The sequence below is a fragment of the Mesoplodon densirostris genome, chromosome 4, assembly GCF_025265405.1.
Source record: "Mesoplodon densirostris isolate mMesDen1 chromosome 4, mMesDen1 primary haplotype, whole genome shotgun sequence".
Classification (NCBI taxonomy): domain Eukaryota; kingdom Metazoa; phylum Chordata; class Mammalia; order Artiodactyla; family Ziphiidae; genus Mesoplodon; species Mesoplodon densirostris.
In genome coordinates, this window is record NC_082664.1 from 168,687,618 (window position 1) to 168,706,641 (window position 19,024).

At 34.8% G+C, this 19,024-nt stretch overlaps 1 protein-coding gene across 1 annotated transcript in view; it reads left to right on the plus strand.

The window, feature by feature from the left end:
* The window catches only part of MALRD1 (MAM and LDL receptor class A domain containing 1), a 625,167-nt gene that overhangs the window by 3,343 nt on the left and 602,800 nt on the right, over positions 1-19,024 (plus strand). Inside the window, exons 2-3 of the mRNA XM_060096153.1 lie at positions 6,842-7,055; positions 17,663-17,803. Of these exons, the coding sequence (XP_059952136.1) occupies positions 6,842-7,055; positions 17,663-17,803 (355 nt within the window). The remainder of the gene's footprint in view (positions 1-6,841; positions 7,056-17,662; positions 17,804-19,024) is intronic.

Below are 19,024 nucleotides of genomic sequence, written 5' to 3' on the forward strand. Positions count from 1 at the left end.
TTTCATTCACTTAACAGTCTTTCAGAGACACATTTTTAATTTTAATAAAATCAAACACCCATTTTATTTTCTTTTATGTACAGTGCTTTGGGTATTATATCTAAAAAGTCATTGCTAAACCCAAGGTCACCTAGATTTTCCCCAATGTTATTTTCTAGAATTTATAGTTAAACTTCTTATGTTTAGGTTTATAATCTATTTTGAGTTAATTTTCATGAAAGTTCTAAAGTCTGTGTTTATATTAATATTTTTTTGCGTGTGGATGTCCAGTTTTTCCAACACATTTGTTGTAAAGGTTATTCTTTCTCCATTGAATTACCTCTGCTCCTTTGTCAGAAACCAACTTACTGTATTTGTGTGGGTTTATTTCCAGATTCTCCATTCTGTTCCATTGATTAATTTGCCTATTCTTTTACCAGTACCACATTGTTTTGATTACTGTAGCTTTATACTAACTTGTGAAATCAGGTGGTGTATTCACACTGTTGTGAAGTCTTCCAATGTTGTTGTTCTTCAGTATTGTATTGGTTATTGTGGGTCTTTGCCTTTCCATATGAACTTTAGAATTACTTTGTGGATATTCATAAAATAGCTTGGTGGAATTTTGATTAGAATTGTGTTGAATCCATACATCAAGTTGGGAAGAGCTGTTAACATTAAGTCTTCCTATCCATAAACATGGGATATCTCTCTATTTACTTAGATTTTCTATGATTTTTTTAATCAAAATTTTATAGGTTTCTTTATACTACTCATGTACATACGTTTTTAGATTTATATCTATACATTTCATTTTTTGGGTGTTAATAAAAATAGTTCTGTGTTTTTAATTTCAAATGCTAATTGTTTATTGCTGGTATATAGGAAATCAATTAACTTTGTATATTAACCTTGGATCCTGCAACCTTGCTTCAATCACTTATTAGTTTCAGGGGTTTTTTATGTGTGATTTTTAAAAGATTTTCTACATGTAAAATTATGTCACCTGTGAACAAGGGCAGTTTTATTTCTTCCTTCCCAATTTTCTTTTCTTGTCTTACTGCATTAGCTAGGTCTTCCAGTGTGATATTAAACAGGAAGAGAGGACATCCTTGCCTTGTTTCTGATCTTAGAGAGAAAACACCTAGTTTCTCACCATTAAGTATGATGTTAGCTATAGGTTTTTGGTAGATGTTCTTTATCAAGTTGATAATTTCTTTATATTCCTAGTTTTCTGAGAGTTTTTATTATAATTAATGTTGGATTTTGTCCAATGCTTTTACTGCATCAGTTGATATGATCATATAACTTCTTTAGACTCTTGATGTGATGGCTTATATTAATTGATTTTTGAATATTGTACTGATTTTACATACCTGGAATAAATTCCACTTGGTAATATATACAGTTGCATATAATTATTTTTATACGTTTTTGGATTTAATTCTCTAGTAGTTCGTTGAGGGGTTTTATATCTATGTTCATGAGAGATTGCTTTGTAACTTTTCTTTCTTTTAATGTCTTTGTCTGATTTTGGTAATAGGGTAGTGCTATCCTCACAGAATAAGTTAGGAAGCATTCCCTCTGCTTCTGTTTTCTAGAAGAGATTGTAGAGAATTGGAATAATTGAAAGGACTACTTCTTTTATCAAGGGAAGGTGGAGGGGAGGGGTAAGGGATTCAAAGTACTTGCAGTTATTGCAGTCATCTGAATCCTCAGAGTGCATGACTTTCTTCATTTCTGGAAAAGTTTTATTTCAAATACTGCCTCTCCATTCTTTTCTTAAAATCTCCTCTGTAAGTTTCATTTAGTCATATTTTGGACCCTACCATTCTCTGTTCCACAGTCTTAAACTATATTGTAAAATGTGTGCATACATCTCTATGGTGCATTTTGTACATTTAAAAAATACCTGTCTTGGGCTTCCCTGGTGGCGCAGTGGTTGAGAGTCCGCCTGCCGATGCAGGGGACACGGGTTCGTGCCCCGATCCCGGAAGATCCCACATGCCGCGGAGCGGCTGGGCCCGCGAGCCATGGTCGCGGAGCCTGTGTGTCCGGAGCCTGTGCTCCGCAACGGGAGAGGCCACAGCAGTGAGAGGCCTGCGTACAGCAAAAAAAAAAAAAAAAAAAAAAAAAAAAAAAAAAAAAAATACCTGTCTTCCAATTCACTAAATAGTTTATTCATTTGTTTATTTTCTTCCCACTAATACCATCTACTTTTCTTTCATTCTCAGTGATTATATTTTTCCTGGTCACTTTAACAAAAGCATGGCTAGTCCCTTCTTCCTAGTGCTTATTTTAAAAATGTAATCTGTTTAACACTTGATACATAATTATTTTGTATTCACGATGACATACTGCCAATATATGACATTATCAGGTATCTAATTGTACCTTTGCTTATTTTTTTTGTGCTGGCCCTGAGTCATAGAGTCTTGTTTGTCATTTGCTGGTTAATTTTTCACTGTGAGCTCTTATTTGGATGGTCATAATCTATGGGAATCCTTATTGAAGGTGCCAGGAATTTTTTTCCTAGCATACTCTTCCTCTGGCTTTCTGTAGTGATAGCACTTCTATTTCCCTATCTTATGTACATAGAAATCTTTTAATGACCTTTCTCAGTTCATCTTTCAAGATTAGGGCTCTGGGTCAGTTTAATCTGCAATAGAGCTTCAGTATTTACTCACCCCTTCTTGCATCTCATACCTTCTTTCAATGATTATTTCACATTAATTCTGGAATTTTCCTTAAAATATTCTTTAAGACAGTCATTCAGTAATAAAGTCTGTTGCGTTGGCTATGTCTCCTTCTATCTCCCTTTCAACTCTTGGGAATTTTCTCTGCATTTTGTAGGCTCAGGGCTCATTTATATATTTTACAGCATTCTATATCTCACTCCATCCAGCATCTACCATTTTGTAGCTTGAGAGTTGGCTTATTTTTTTTATAGAAAATATAATCCACTCTTTTTAAGCCCAAATTAGAAGCAGTGCATGTACATTTTTTATAAAGGTCTTATATGCACTTCCCAGGTTGTAAATTCTTGTAAGTTAGGTATATTGTCTTATCTTACATTGTATCTCTCCTATCTCCCTACACCCAATATCTAGTGTAAAGTAGGTGCTCAGTCTTTAAAAAAAGATAAAACAGTATGTCATTTCTTTTTAAAATGAATTTGCTCTGTCACTTTGCCTCTTGGAAGTCTCATCCAGAAGCAGTATAATTCAATTAAAATTATATAGTCAAGCTCCATCATTTGTGATCTTGGAAAATTGAGTAATATTTTTTTTTAAGTAGAAGTAGGAAACAATGCAAGATGTTTTGGACATAATGAGACAATATGTATGATGCCCTCAGCCCAGTGTTACAACACTGGATCTCTAAGACTTGTTAGTTTTCCTCAATAAACTAGATAAAAACAACCCTGGTTGCTACCAGTGTCAGTTTATTTTTTTGCCCCTTTTGGTATATGTAGAGAAAAAGTGATAAAGAAATTATCAGTTGAATATAATTTTATCTTTTGGCAACAAAATATAAATTTGCTTTATAAACTATTATACTACTGATTATACTGATTTACCTTGGGTGCTACCATTCCAGTTCATTTCTTGTCTAAATGATGAACGGCACTTGAAACAGTATAGAGTAATGTTATTTTTAGTAGGTGGTAACAGTTAATAAAGGAGTTTCCCAGCTGAAACTAGGCAATAAACAGCTATGACAGCAATGAAATATGTGATTTTTTTTTCTAAATGGAAAATAGTGAATGTATAAAATGTTACGGGACCTGAATTCAGAATCCGGATGTAAAACTGAAATGTTTCTGTGTTTGCATGCCTTTTTACACTCTTCTGCTTCATCTTTCTCTTCCTTCTTCTTTATAACTTTTTCACATTTTTACTCTCTCCCTTCTCTTCCTTCCTTTCTTCCTTAAAAAGGAAAACCTGGAATGAGCTTTGACATGATGCATTCCTTACTTATTTAGTGTAGGGGGATGGTGTAGTGCATTGCCAATGAAACACAAATTGCAATTTCAAAATCTAAAGGGCCTTTAAAAATAGCATGAGATTTAGAAATAGAAAAGCCACATTGAACACAAGAAATGTATATCTCATTTTTTCTTTTTGGATAAATATCTCTTATTTCAGTGAGACAGCAAATATGGGCCCTTTCTCTTGTCCTTACCTATAAGAATTATATATCTTTTATGTAATGGCATTTAAAAATTTCACATCTTGGGCTTCCCTGGTGGCACAGTGGTTGAGAGTCTGCCTGCCGATGCAGGGGACACGGGTTCGTGCCCCAGCCCGGGAAGATCCCACATGCCACGGAGCGGCTGGGCCTGTGAGCCATGGTCACTGAGCCTGTGTGTCCGGAGCCTGTGCTCCACAACGGGAGAGGCCACAACAGTGAGAGGGTCGTGTACCGCAAAAAAAAAAAAAAAAATTCACATCTTACGTTTATTTACACGTGCCTAGCAAAAATTGAAATGATGGTAAGCCCTCATAAATTACATTCAATAAGGAATTACTTACTGAGCAACATCTATCTGCCAGGAACTTTGCTAGTAACTGGGGATACAACAGTGAGAAAGTCACAATCCAGCTCCAGTCTTACAGACTAACAGAGGAATCACTGAAGTAAGCATGCAATGAGCACACCAGCCCCAGAAATGCTAAGATCAGTGAGAACAGAAGGCTGTGAGAGAACCCAGGAATGAAATTTAAATCAGCCTGGGAAAATAAGCCAGGATACTTTAGAGGTAGTCCTTGAATCTGGAAACTAAAGAATAATTAGTATTCACCTGGTGCTTGGGGTGGGAAAGGGATCTCAGATCTGGAGTCTAGAGGTGGCATGTTCAGAAAACTGCTAGTGTAATAACTGAGTAAGATCTTGATTGAGAACACAGAGGAAGATGTAATCAGCAGTGAACTGCAGAAGGTAAGCTGTGTTTGCAAGCAGTGCTAGGAAATATGGCACTTCGGGAAATATGTAGGAGTGGCCTTATGCTTCAGAATGATCACTTTGCCTGAAGAATGGGAAATGAGTTTTGGGTAGTGGAAACATCTGGTGCAGGGTATTGCTGAGTTGAGAATTGATGGAGTCTTGACATATATAGAATGTGTGAGACTTGATGATTGATGGGTAGAACGGGTAAGGGTGGTCCAGGACCAACATATACGTTCCTGGCTTGGCAAGATGGACAGAAGAAGGTGCCATTCACTGAAATATAGAATAGGGGAGTAAAGACAGACTGGTTGGTTGGGTGGGGGGAAGGAAGATGAAATTAGTTTTTGATTCAAGAAGGCAAGTCAATTAGGCTATGTGTTTTGTGTGTGTGTGTGTGTGTGTGTTCTGGAAGAATACTTAAGATATTGGTTTGAGTAACATGTCATATCAGGACTTCAGATATAGATTTGGGAGATAACAATGTATAGATACTACTTGAAATTATGAGCATGAAGAGAAAGCCTAGAAAAAAGTATAATCTGAGCAGAGAGGAGGACTAATGTGGAACTATAAGGATAGTCAACATTTAAGAGATACACAAAGAGAGAAGTAGGCAATGTGTTTCTTAGAATTCATTTACAAAGCAGAGAGGTAAGGAGAATAAATATTTCTGAAATTGGAATGGAACACTGAGCAGTGAAATGCTAAATTGTGTGGAGTGGTCAATTATAATAGGGCAAATTATGGATTTTCCTCCTAGAATCCTGAATGCTCATATCTTAGAACATTGTTTTTACTGAGTCTTTTTTCTTAGAATATTTGGAAAATCTGCTTTCTTTGTATCTTCTTTAAAAGCACAGAAGCGTTTTCTGTCCCTGATCTATGGTTCTTTCCACCCTGCATTCTCCAGTCGCTTCTTATAGTCTTGGTGTCTCCGTCTCTTGCAGTTATATTGCAGAAATTAAAAGAAGATAGTTGAATAGAACTTCAAGATGCCTTTAAGAAATCAAGTATAAAGGAATATTTTGAATATTTAACTTCATATAATTTCTATAATTATTCACCTTTATAAAATTTTATTTATAATATAAAGTTCAAGTGTTCTGAACTTTAGTGTACTGTTCATTCTGAATATGGATCCTGAAATTGTATGTTTCACTTGTAAAAGCATATGAAGATGAATTGACCTGAAAATCCGTGTACTGCAGTGGAAGAAACACTGCACTCGGTAGCAGGATATTTGAATTCCAGTTTCTAATTCCAAAATACTGTATTCCCTCATAAGTATCCCTTAACTTTCTTGGATCCAAGTAATGTGATTTGGAAAATAATGATCCCTGATGTCCCTTCAGTTTTTAAAATCCTGTGGTTTTCAGTTTATCTAAGCAAGCAATGCAAAGTTTCCATTCAGTGATAGAGGACAAGCATTTCATTCTCATGAAACAATTCTAATAATTGGGCCTGAAGTATTTGAATGAGTTTTAGTGACAATAATGTTCTAAATTACATGAACATGATTAAGCATAGGAATTAACATAGAACCTTTTTATGTTACTTATAACTTTATTGTAATTTTCCTCCCATTTATGTGCCTGCCTTTTAGTTGTTAATGCTATCTCCTGAAAGAAAAATTTATCATAAGGGCTTAAATTGTTTAAACGTGGTATACATAGGGCAGTAAACATCTGTGCTTAGCTAGATAGAGAAATGGTGCAATTGTTCAAGTTAAATATTTTCTAAAGACACTCCCCTGAAAGAGTAAATGAACTGTCTTGGACTCATTTGTTAAGAGTTGTGGATAGTTACCAGCAGTTTCAGTCATAGGAGGCAAATCTGGAAATCAAAAAATAGAGAAAAGAGAAAGAATGTTTTTAATTATGAACCCACACGTTACAACGGCCTGATCTCTAAGAAGATGTATCAAGCAAGGCTCCCCTGCCTGACCAGAATGTTAGCTTTCCTGAAGAATGAAGCTTTTGGTATCCTTTGGATTTCCTGCATTTTCACCTCTGTACTGGTTCAGCAAGGAATGGAAGCCTTTCAGTGTGACAATGGGATGTCCTTGCCTCCTGACAATGTGTGTGACTTCACAGATCAGTGTGGCGACATGAGTGATGAACAGCAATGTAAGTTCCCTCCTCTCCTTCCTCCAAGTCCTGTCCACCTTTAGTCCAGAGGCTGCTGAGCCGCCTGGGGAGGCTAAGACACCTGGCCCTGCACGGATCCCATTTATATGCCTTTAGAGTCAGTCAGAAACTAAAATACTCTTTTTAAGAAAAAGACAGATCCACATATAAAAATAACTCTAATTAAATGATATCAAATTGCTGAGATTCTAACTAAATGGGATGTATTTTGAATCAGTTTTTACCAATTATAAAGAAGGAGTGAAATGTAGAAAGGTAGCTTTTAATGGTATATCAGTGAAACAATATTTGAAAGAAGCTTGTGACTGCAGTTTTAAAATGCTGCAATGGAAATTATGAGCTTAAGTTTGAGTTCAGTATGGGAATATTTGAAATGAATTTTAGGTTGGGTGAGAAGATTTTATTTTTGCTTATAGGACACTACCACCAAGTGAGTTGGTACCTCTCATACACAGAGCATAACTCTGACTTACATCCTTTGATTCTAAGGCAGAGGAAAGAGCGCAAGCATTAGAGAGTGCAGGGCCTAGACTTGGATCCTGGGTAAACCATCTACTAATTGTGTGATCTTGAACCTCCAGTTTATTATAAGAGGTCATAAAGTGAGATAAACTGATCTCACTGGCAGGAAAATACTCCAGGTATAACATTAATAAAAGTTCACCAAGGGAAGATATGGGTAGAGACATGCATGTTTCTGTAGTTTCTATTTGCAGTATCACATCCTGAAAGAAGACTGCATTTCATCAATGGAACTAGCGCCCTTCCTACAGTCACCTTTCATAAAAAACATTATCATACAATTAAATAGGTTCATTCATGTTGATTTTTAGTAACTATTGACTCAATTATTTAGAGGCACTAAATCTAGTATTTTAGAGCAATATGTTCAAACATATTTTCTACTTTTTATTCAGATACTATATTAATTAGTGTTTACAGAATTCTTCATTTTCTTCTCCTACATAAGGTTCTACATGTTTGATTTTACCATTGTTGGAATTCTCTTCAAATATTCAGTTGTTATTACTTTAAAACAAGAGGAGTGATTACTGAATAATTTCTTCTCTTTAGAAGGAAACAGGTGGAGGATTTTTCTCCCATAGTTTGGGCGTTGTGATCGTGCTGTTTGATTGCACTTTCTGTTTAACAATTCCTAAGACAGGGATTCATTTTATATTTGTCCCATTTCCCCAGAGATGCTGCATGGGGATGTGCTGCCCTTTCTCTGGCCTGTCTGGGGAAAGCCCTTGCTGTTCTTTGGTGAGCAGCTAAGATGAACCACTTGGTTGGTTTGACAAGAAATGCAAAGTCCCTTCCATTATTAATCCCTCTGAAGCTTCCTTTCAGCATGGTTGCTGTGATAACATGCGTAGTCCTGCTTCAGGGAAAAGGTTAATGTGAAAGAAGGGGAAAGCCGCTGAGTGGGAAAGGTCTCAGCTGCATGAAAGATACTAATAACCCCTGCCTTAGAGGAGAGTGAAGGAACAGATTTGTCGAATAAACAAATTTCATTTTAAATGTTACACTGGGAGGTCACCTTCTGGCTTTTTCGCTTTTCATTTTCATTTCTGAGAAGTTTCCACTTTAGTATTTTATTTAAAATGGGATAACCTGTGGATAAAATTGAGAATCACTTGAAAGCATGAGTTTCTTTTGTACACCACACTAGGGGGAAAATACTGTGGAGGAATAATGATGGCCAAGCAGTTTTTCTCTTGAAAATTTGTGATGCTAAACTTATAGACAAGATTTTTTTTTTAACTGAAGCTGACTTTATAATGATGTTTCAGTAGTCACATTTTGGAAAAAAATTAATCTGTGATCCTCTTTAAAGTCCAAATGGTGTGAGCTTTAAAGAAATAGATTAATATGTTGACTTTTCTAAATGAAATTGGCATAGTTGAAGTTGAATTTTGGATGAAAATGATTCTATTAATAGTGTTTTTCAAAATTTTTAAATTTTACATGATGGACCTGTTTTTCAGAATACTTGAACCTATTATTTTAACTCAGTATTTTTTAAAAGATATTAGATTTAAAAAGACTAAATCTTCACAATGAAATAAATTCTATTTATACACAATATTGAACACAATAAATCGTGAGCAAGAAAAATAATTTTTAGGTGTTACAACTATTTGGTTCTAATGTTGACAAGAATCTCTCTTTATTAGAATTTATTAATATCCTGAGCCGGGGAGTACATGTTGTGGTACTGATCTGAGTATTTAAAAAAAATTATGTTTCTAGTGTTGCAATGTCTGCTTCTACACAGAACCCCGTTGCCTGGTCTTCCTCATTCTATTAAGCACAGCAATAATCTAGTGTCTCTTCTATTAATTGCTCAGAATTATTTGATGTATAAAGGCTTTACTCTGTTTTAGTTTTACTCAACAATAAAACAGTAATATTACTTTGTTGTTATTCAGATCCAAGTCAACCATAAGACTATAAACTGTACTATTGATACAGTGTTACAATGTTGAGATATATCCCCTGCAGTGGGTTTCTACCACTGGAATATTACCAGAAAATACTCCAGTATTTTCTCAGAAATTACTCCATTAATTAGATAATTACTTTAGCATACCTGAAGTTAGTATTAACATTAACTGTTCCATACATTTACTTTTAGAGCTAAAATTACTGTGACTCAAAATGGAAAAATATATTCAGTTAAATAATTTCTCCACTACCTACATGTCTTGCTTGAGAAAATTTCCATTTGGTCTATTTTTAATACTTTGATTTGATGAAACATATCATAAAGATTTGAAGTATTACCTAACTTCTTTTGCAAACTTTTTTGGATTTAGGAATAATAATTTTTTCAAAAGGTCTTTACTTCGTATAAATCTAAATTTTTATGTGAAGTGTGTGAAAATTACATTAGAGGTGAACTCTGAAAATCTGAGAGGTGATAGTGTTTAATCAGATGATAGTAAGTACATTGTTTCTTCAGTAGGATGACATAAATGTCAACTACTTTTAAAAGTAGTTGTAGAAGTTCATTGAAATACTTGAAGATAAGCATTAATAGAGTGAAATGTGAGATTTCATGTGCAATATTTATCTTACCACTACATTGGATGCAAAATGTTTTAAGCATATTTTTTATTAATCAACTAAAACTCCTATTCATCATAGCAAAATGTCTCAATTTGGGCTATTATAACAAATTCTGTAAACTGGGTGGCTTAAACAGCAAACATTTAATTCTCATGGTTCTGGAGGCTGGGAAATCCAAGATCCTGGAGCTGGCATATTTGATGTCTGATGAGGACCTTCCTCCTGGTTTGCAGACAGCTATTTTCTCACTGTGTCCTCACATCATGGGGAGAGGGAGAGAGAGCTCTGGTCTCTCCTCCTCTTTTATAAGGACACTGATACTATTCCATGGGCTCTAACCTCATGACCCAATCACCTCCCAATACCATCACATTGGGGATTGAGGCTTAACCATATGAATTTTGGAGGGATATAAACATTCAATCCAGAGCACAACAGAATTATAAGTGTAAGAAATCTAATAATAAATATGGTGAGACTAGTTGAAGAAAATTGGAAAAATAATTACAGATACCTGGAAGAAAGATTCATGACAAGACTGTTTATTTATGGGATGCTTCAATGGTGTAAATATATACAATTTAGTGGAATCAGTCTACATGTTAATTAAATTCTAATGCAAAATATAACTAGGATAAGTTTTAACTCTAATAAAATGACTTGCAAGTTCAGCTACAAAAATGAGAATAGCTGGAAAAGGGGATAAGAAAAATATAAGAAAATGAATAACTTTCATTAGTGGGTTTATAATAGTGTGTCAGGCACTCTCAGAGCATTCTGAAAATTGGCTGGATGGTGACTCTTTCTCACAAAGGAGAAGCTAAAACTTGAATTTTGTCTTGACCCATCCTACAGGGTTTCTATCATGGTTTCAACAAAAGAAGCCATATAACAATTCAGGCAATCTTGGTGGAGTCATGCTTTTATGAAATGATGCCATCCTTCCAGAGCTGCCAACAGTTTCTTTAATATTTTGAGGGAGGTCATGAAAAATCAAAATGTTAGCTCTGTTAGGGCAGGACATTTACCTAGTTTTCCCCATTTCCTAGAAGACTGAGTCACACATAGTGTCAATAAATATTAGAGTGACTGATTACTGGTTTACTGACTAGCTGAATTTCTCATCTGCACTATTTCTTTCATCCTGGAATTGGCTAGAACTACTCAGTCTTGCAGTGCAGTCTGTTCTTGTTTTGTGGCTCAAGTGTGCAAATTGACATAATGCAAGAAGAACGTTCAGTTTGTGAGCTGTCTTTGAAAATCTCAAAGTCACCTAGTGACATCAGATGGTGAACTGTTTCTTCCACAAGCAAAGTGTCTGCTGAAGTCAATCTATATAGATAGAATTCCTGCCATGTGTGTCATCCCATATACCTTTTATTGTGTGTCAATGATTATCATTTCTCTGTGTAAATGTTGCCACTAAAGATTTAACTAGGAATCCTGAGAGAAGGCTTGCCTTCTGTTGTCAAAGTTATCAATTTAATGAAGGCAAGGACCTTGAATCACAGCTTTTAAATAAGTTTCCATTAAAGAAGAAAGACTAGAATATAATGTTCTCTACTACACAGAAATAATTGTGACTTTTCAGTGAATAAGTCTTAAAATGCTTGATTGGATTTGGAAGAATACTTATTTTGAGAGAAATTGAAAACCTATTTAGGGGAAAAAAATGACGGTTCATTTGTTCCTGAATTAGTTTACTTGATGGAAGTTTTCTCTATGCAAGAGAGAGAACTTTCCTAAGGCCCTGTATTCACCATTATAGAAACTAGTGAAAAGTCATAAGATCTTTCAGCCAAGCTGCTACTCTGGAATAGAGAATTGCATGCAAACAGCTATGCAACTTTTATAATATTCACGTGAGTACTGCTGCAGGCTGGAGTGAATGCCACACATTGTCAGTATTTCTGCAGAAATCACCAGACAATTACAAACACTTGGAGGACTCCTTTGAAATTTAGTAATCTTGAAACAGTGTTAAAGTTAAAATATGGTTTGGAAATCTTTTTCTCATGTGATACTAATGGTATCTATGTCAAATTCTTGCCAAAGATGTGCTCAATGGCTTGAGATTAAAGGCAACTATATGACAAGATTCCAACTTAAGTAATATTAGATAATTCTGGTGTGAGCTATGGAAGTTCTGATTCCACTTGCTATCACATACCTTTCTGATTTACAATTTTTCCTGTTTTTGTCTCAATGAAACTAATAAAATTAATTCAGTGTGAAAGATAAACATTTCCCTGATAAAAATTAATTAATAGGTTCACATTGCCAGGCCAAATAATAGCACTCTTTCATGGAAATCTACTTTTGAGAATAAATTTTACTTTCATTTAATTGGACTATTTTGAATTTATTTCATCCTTTGCAGGAACTGGCCATTAATTTTTAATTAAATGAGAGTAAGGGAGATAATTCTTGTACAAATGTTTTTATATGCTATCTACATGAAGGAAATCATTTTCTAAACAGTAAAATGTATGTAAAATTTTGTGACTATGTAATAAATAGCTTTCCTCAAGAAGTGAAGGAGATAAAAGCACTTAACAGTCTTGGAATAGAAGGAAATTACCTTAACACACAAATGGCTGTATATGAAAAACCCACAGCTAATGTCATACTCAACGGTGACAGGCTGAAAGATTTTACTTTAAGATCTGGAACAAAACAAGATGCCCTCTTTCATCACTTCTGTCAACATAGTACTGGAAGTCCAGGCCAGAGCAATTAGATAAGAAAAAGAAATAAAAGCAATTCAGATTGGAAATGAACAAGTCAAATTATCTCTGTTCACAGAAAATGTGATCCTAAATGTAGAAAACTCTAAAAAGTCTATGAAAAGAATGTCAGAACAAAGAAATAAATTAAGCAAAGTTGCAGGATTCAAAATCAACACACAAAAATCAGTTGCATTTCTGTGCACTAACAATGAACAATCTAAAAAGGAAATAAAACAAATTCCATTCATAATAGCGTCAAACAATATAAAATACTTAGGAATAAACACAACCAAGGTTATGAAAACAAAAAAATTGTTTCTGGAAGAAATTAAAGAAGATGCAAATAAGTGGAAAGACACCTCATGTTCATGGATTGGAAGAATTAATATTTTTTAGATGTCAATAGTACCCAAAGTGATCTATAGATTCAAAGTAATCCCTCTCAAAATCCCAAGAATATTTTTTGCAGAAATAGTAAAATTCATCCTAGAATGCATATGGAATCTCAAGGGACCCTAAATATCCAAAACTATCTTGAAAAAGAACCACCTTATAGCCCTCACACTTAATGATTTTAAAACTTACTACAAAGCTACAGTAATTAAGAGTGTGGAATTTGCAGAAAAAAAGATTAAACTTGGACCCCTACCTTACAGCATATCCAAAATTTACTCAAAATGGGTTAAAGACCTAAATGTAAGAGCTAAAACTATAAAACTCTTAGAAGAAAACACAGGGGAAAAGCTTCATAACATTGGATCTGGCAATGATTTTTTGGCAATCACAGACCACAAAGAAAAACTAGATAAATTACAGCTCATCAAAATGAAAAACTTTTGTGTATCAAAGGACACTATCAGAATGAGAAGTTAGTCCGTGGAATGGAAGAAAATATTTTCAAACTATATATCTAAGACATTGACATGCAGAATAAATAAAGAACTCATACAATTCAACAACAAAAACAAGCAATGAACAAAGGACCTGAATGGACATTTCTCTAGAGAAGATATCCAGATGTCCAATAAGCACATGAAAAGATGTTCAATATCATTGATCATTTGGAAAATGCAAATCAAAACCACAATGAGATACCACCTCACATCTATTGGGGTGGCTAATATAAACAAACAAAACCCAAGAAAATAACAAGTATTGGCAAAAATGTTGAGAAATTGGAACACTTGTGCATTGGTGGTGGGAATGTAAAGCCCTTTTGCTTCTGTGGAAATGGTATGGCAATTCCATTCAATATTAGAAATAGAATTACTGTATAATACAGCCATTCAAATCTGGAGACATATCAAAAAGAAGTGAAAGAAGGGACTCCAACAGATACTTGTACACCCATGTTGATAACAAACTATTCTCAATAGCCAAAAGGTGGAAGCAACCCAAGTATCCTCCAGCAGGTGAATGAATAAATAAAATATGGTAGATACATACAGTGGAATATTATTCAGCTTTAAAAAGGAAGGAAATTCTGACACATGCTACAACATGGCTGAACCTTGAGGACAATTATACTAAGTGAAATAAACCAATCACAAAAGGACAAATATTGCATGATTCCACTTATATGAGGTACCTGGAGTACTCAAAGTTTTAGACAGAAAGAAGAATGGTGGTTCCAAGGGGCTGAGGGGAGGGAGAAATGAAAAGTTTCAGTTGGGGAAAATGAAACAGTTGTGGACTTGGATGGTAGTGATGGTTGCATATCAATGTGAATTATTGTTTTTATCACAGAACCATATATGTGAAATGGTTAAAATGCATTTCGTATTTTGGCACAGTTTTCCAAGAAAAGCAGGATTTAACATTAAGGCAAGTCTACAACTGTGCCTCATAGAACTTTCAGGAGGAAAAGAAATGTGAATTATTAATATAGGCCCAGGCAAAATTGTGAAATAAATGGCTTGCTTTTAATACCTTCTACCTCTCCTTTTTAGAGTTCTCCTAACTCTTACAGTTTCCCTGTCTTCTAAGAACTTTATATTGTGATGATCTACTCGTACTATACTAAGTTAATCCCGAGTTCTGCATCAATTTCTTCACCACTACCACTATTAAAATTTTTTTCCATTCCTTACCATTTTCTCAGAAGCATGCCCTATGTTAACTATCGCTTGAGGATATAGTTTAATATTTTTCTCCACTTATGGTGTTAATGATTGAATCCATGAATGGATCTGCAGTAAATTTTTAATGAGAGAATCTGGCATGTTGGAAGGCAATTCAGAAGATAATTGTGTCTTCCAAGCAACCTCAAAGCACAACATGGAGATACCCTCTCTTTTTCACTGCAGTATGCTGGACCTGTGGGATCACAAAATTTAAAACAAAATGATGAGTTGCTCAAGTTCAAAAAGCCCAGGAACATGGATTCTCCTAAGTTCTTGCATCCCATTCCCCCTGTTCCATATGTTGTCCAACTGCAGCATTGCTGCGGTAGCAGGAAAATCTCCACGCAGACAGACTTTAGTATAGTAAGTACTATCAGATTTGAATGTAGATGTATGGGATATGAGATTATAAAAGGCAAATCAACCACAATTCAGGAAAAATTGTTCAAATGGTTTAAAATACACAATTCTCTACTGGGAGGAAAATGAATACTTAGAAAATTCTCTGATGCATTTTTGAATAATCTGGCAGTTATTAGAAGTTCATGATTGCTTTTTTAAATAACAGTTGAAAAATATATGCTCATTAGATTCATTTTGTACCAAAAGGAACCCTTGTTGAGACTATTCAGAAATAAAAATGTTTTATTTAGCTATTTTTCTAGTTCTAACACTTCTAGAATACATCATCATTATCCTTGTTTATTAAAGAGAACAAAGAACATTGGAAACAGACATCAACTAAGTAATTGTAATGCAAGGTAATTTCTTGGTATTTAAGAACTGTTTGACACCTATGTGAGTGTGTGTGTACATTTCATACACATAATTGCTGAAATATGGTGATAAAAATAGTTTAGAATATTTTGTAATCACAAGTATATTATTGGAAAAATGCTGGGACTAAAAGAGACTTGAAAAGATACATACTTATGAAGATACATGCATAACTAATTGAATGACATGCACATTCATATACAAATAACTATATAATTTAGTTCATTTTCCGTTTAACCAGCTTCCCTGGACCACTAGGGGTCCATGAGATAATGACTGGGATATTCTGGATATTCTAAATATTTCAAAGGCCTTAAGGCAGTTGCAAATTTAAGCACGGTATGATTCACAGACTAATCAAGTTTCTTAGCTTTTAGATAGAATGACATGAATTCCGCCTGCGAATACTGGTTTCCTCAGTATTGGAAACTCTGACAGGCCTCTAATTCTAGGTCTTTGGTAAAAATGGGTTAGTGGCTTAACAATGAGACCTTGGAACAGAGCTTTAAGAATTCAGGTTCTGGAGTCAAAAAAGACCTGGTTCCAATCTTGGCCCCAACGTTCACTGGCTGCCTGCTTCATAAGGTTTTTGTAAGAAGTAAATAAACTACCGCAATTAGAATGCCTAGCACTGATCTCCCTCAGTAAATTGTGGCTATTAAGATACCTGTTAACATTACAGAATACAGCTGCTTTGTAAAATCTTTCAAAATAAGGAATCTAGGACTAAAAATAATAAAATAGACCATTGGTAATAGAGCAGGTTTAGATAATGTTTAGAAGTGTAGTTTCTAATTCAGCTTTTAGTACTCACATGGATGTTCTCAAGGATATGCACCAGATGTATTATTACTAAATAATATTTTCCCGAAATGTGACTAAATAAAAATTATGTTTTTGTGACTGGGTTGTCAGGCACTGTCTATCTATTAATCAGAATAACCACTGTGGCTAATGCAACCAGTTAGCACAAGAACAAGCTTGTCAAAGGAACATCTCCAGTTACTAAGAGCTACAACCCAGGGATGGTATAGTTGCTATTGAATTAATCTGTTTTTTAGAGAGTGACATTTACAGATGTGGATAATGGAATAAAGCCCTCCCTGGGGGGTTATTGTGAGCAACCAAGTGTCCAAATCTTTCTCCCTCTCCCAAGCCTCTTGGATCACTTATACCAAGAGAAAAAGAAAAGGAAAAAAAAAAAAGCCAGAAAATGCCTTGTTGTGATTAAAAACACCAGGGATTTCAAGAACATTGAGATTCAACAGGGAGGTGCTATGCTTAATTCCAGGTGCTATGCTCAGTTCCAGGGAGGTGCTATGTCGCAGCCACAATGGCTGAATTTGTATCAGAGGATCCTCTGAATTGATCTGCCCAAACCTGAAATTCTGCTATGGCTGGAACATTAAGGTGGATTTGAAGATGTAACCTTAATAATAATGCCTCATATTTTGTGGTGCCTAAGAGTTGTATTTATATATATATTATGTCATAAGAACTTCACAGCAGTCATTTGAGGGAGAAAGGGCAGGATGCCATTATTTCAGTTTCATAGGTGAAGAAAAGGGCTTGGTGTGGTTAAGTGGTTTAGCAAGGCCCTCAGTTAATAAGAGACAAAATCAAGATTAGGTCCTCAGTCTTCTGACCTCATGAGTGGCATTCTTTCTGTATGACTGCACTGGTTTTTAATATGTGGTGATTTATTCGAATGTCATATGCAAAAAAGCTTTGCATTGATAAAGTAGACTTAAATTGTGAGAAATTATCCTGATGTTAAATAATCTCTTTGTAATTTGTTCCTAAGCTTTCTTTTTCACCTATTGTTTTATTTCTTAAAAAGCCACATGTGGTGTTGTGAAAGTGGATTTCTTTCTTCTCTCATTAGGCTCAAACTATGAAAGATGTGATTTTGAGGATGGACTCTGTAGTATGATGCAAGATCAGAGTCTGCGACTTGGCTGGGCAAAGAGGAATGGGATGACTGGCCCATCACCTCCATTTCATGACCACAACGGTGATATGTCTGGTAAGTGCTTTGAACTTTTTTTTTTGTCAAGTGGTTGGTAAGGACAGTAGAATCATGGCTGATGGTTAGATATTAATGATGATAATGTCTAATTTTATACAACTATATTGTATAAAATAGTATTTTATTATAAAAAGTATTTATATTTTTGTATATAAATACAAAAAAATTGTATTTAACTATATTCAAGATATTTATGATTCTAAAATGTCATATTAGATTCTTATAATTGGGTTCCTGGGACCTCAAAGGTCTATCTAGATAATAATTGGGATTTCTAGCTATTTTGACTCTGTAAGGAAACTGTGAAATTTAAACATAGTACTACATAGATTAATTTGTCAAATATCTTTGCTTTTGTTTAGACTGATTTTAGCTTTCTCTGGTAATACTTGTATTCTTCGGCTGACTAGAAAGCTCTGATGGGAGTTCTGGAGCCAGACATTTATTCATTTCTTTATTTGTTAACTAATGAAGTCCATTCACTTGCCATTTTACACCAGGTGATTAAGATATTTTAGTAAGCAAAAACTGACTCTGTGCCTGCCTTCATCTGATGGCCTTACACATGGTATGAAAAGAGGTAATCTTTTACCTGGCATAACTAATTGAAGCCTGGTGATTTTTAAATAAAATTTATACTTCTTGCAAATAAATACAATTAAATCTTAAATATGAGTATTCCCTAGAGACAATTTAAAGCGATTAGATGTTAGTAGTTTGGAAATGTTTACATAAATACTATACATGTGGTTAGAATGCTGGTGCTGTCACTTACTAGCTATATAATCTTGAGCAATTTACTTTGTTAAACCTTGGTTTTCTCAACTCTAAAATCTATCATAAGATGGGATTTGAGAGCTAAGTAAGATATTGTAAGTAGAACTTGTCATAAAATACCTGATAAAAGTTGATGTTTAGTACATTTCTGAATAATTTTGGTGTTCCTTATTTTAACTCTTATGTAAGTAAAATGGAGTTTATTGTCCTTGGCTTTGATGACAAAAATAATTTTTAAAAAAGAATTTTTAACAATTGTTAGGAATAAGCTAAATTTATCACCAAAAATAAAAACGGGGGGAGCCAGGACGGGCGTGGGACGCTGGGGCTGCTGCTGCCGCCGCCAGGAAGCCTGTGTGCGAGCGCAGGACACTGTCCACGCCGCCCTTCCGGGAGCCTGTGCAGCCTGCCACTGCCGGGGTCCCGGGATCCAGGGGCGGC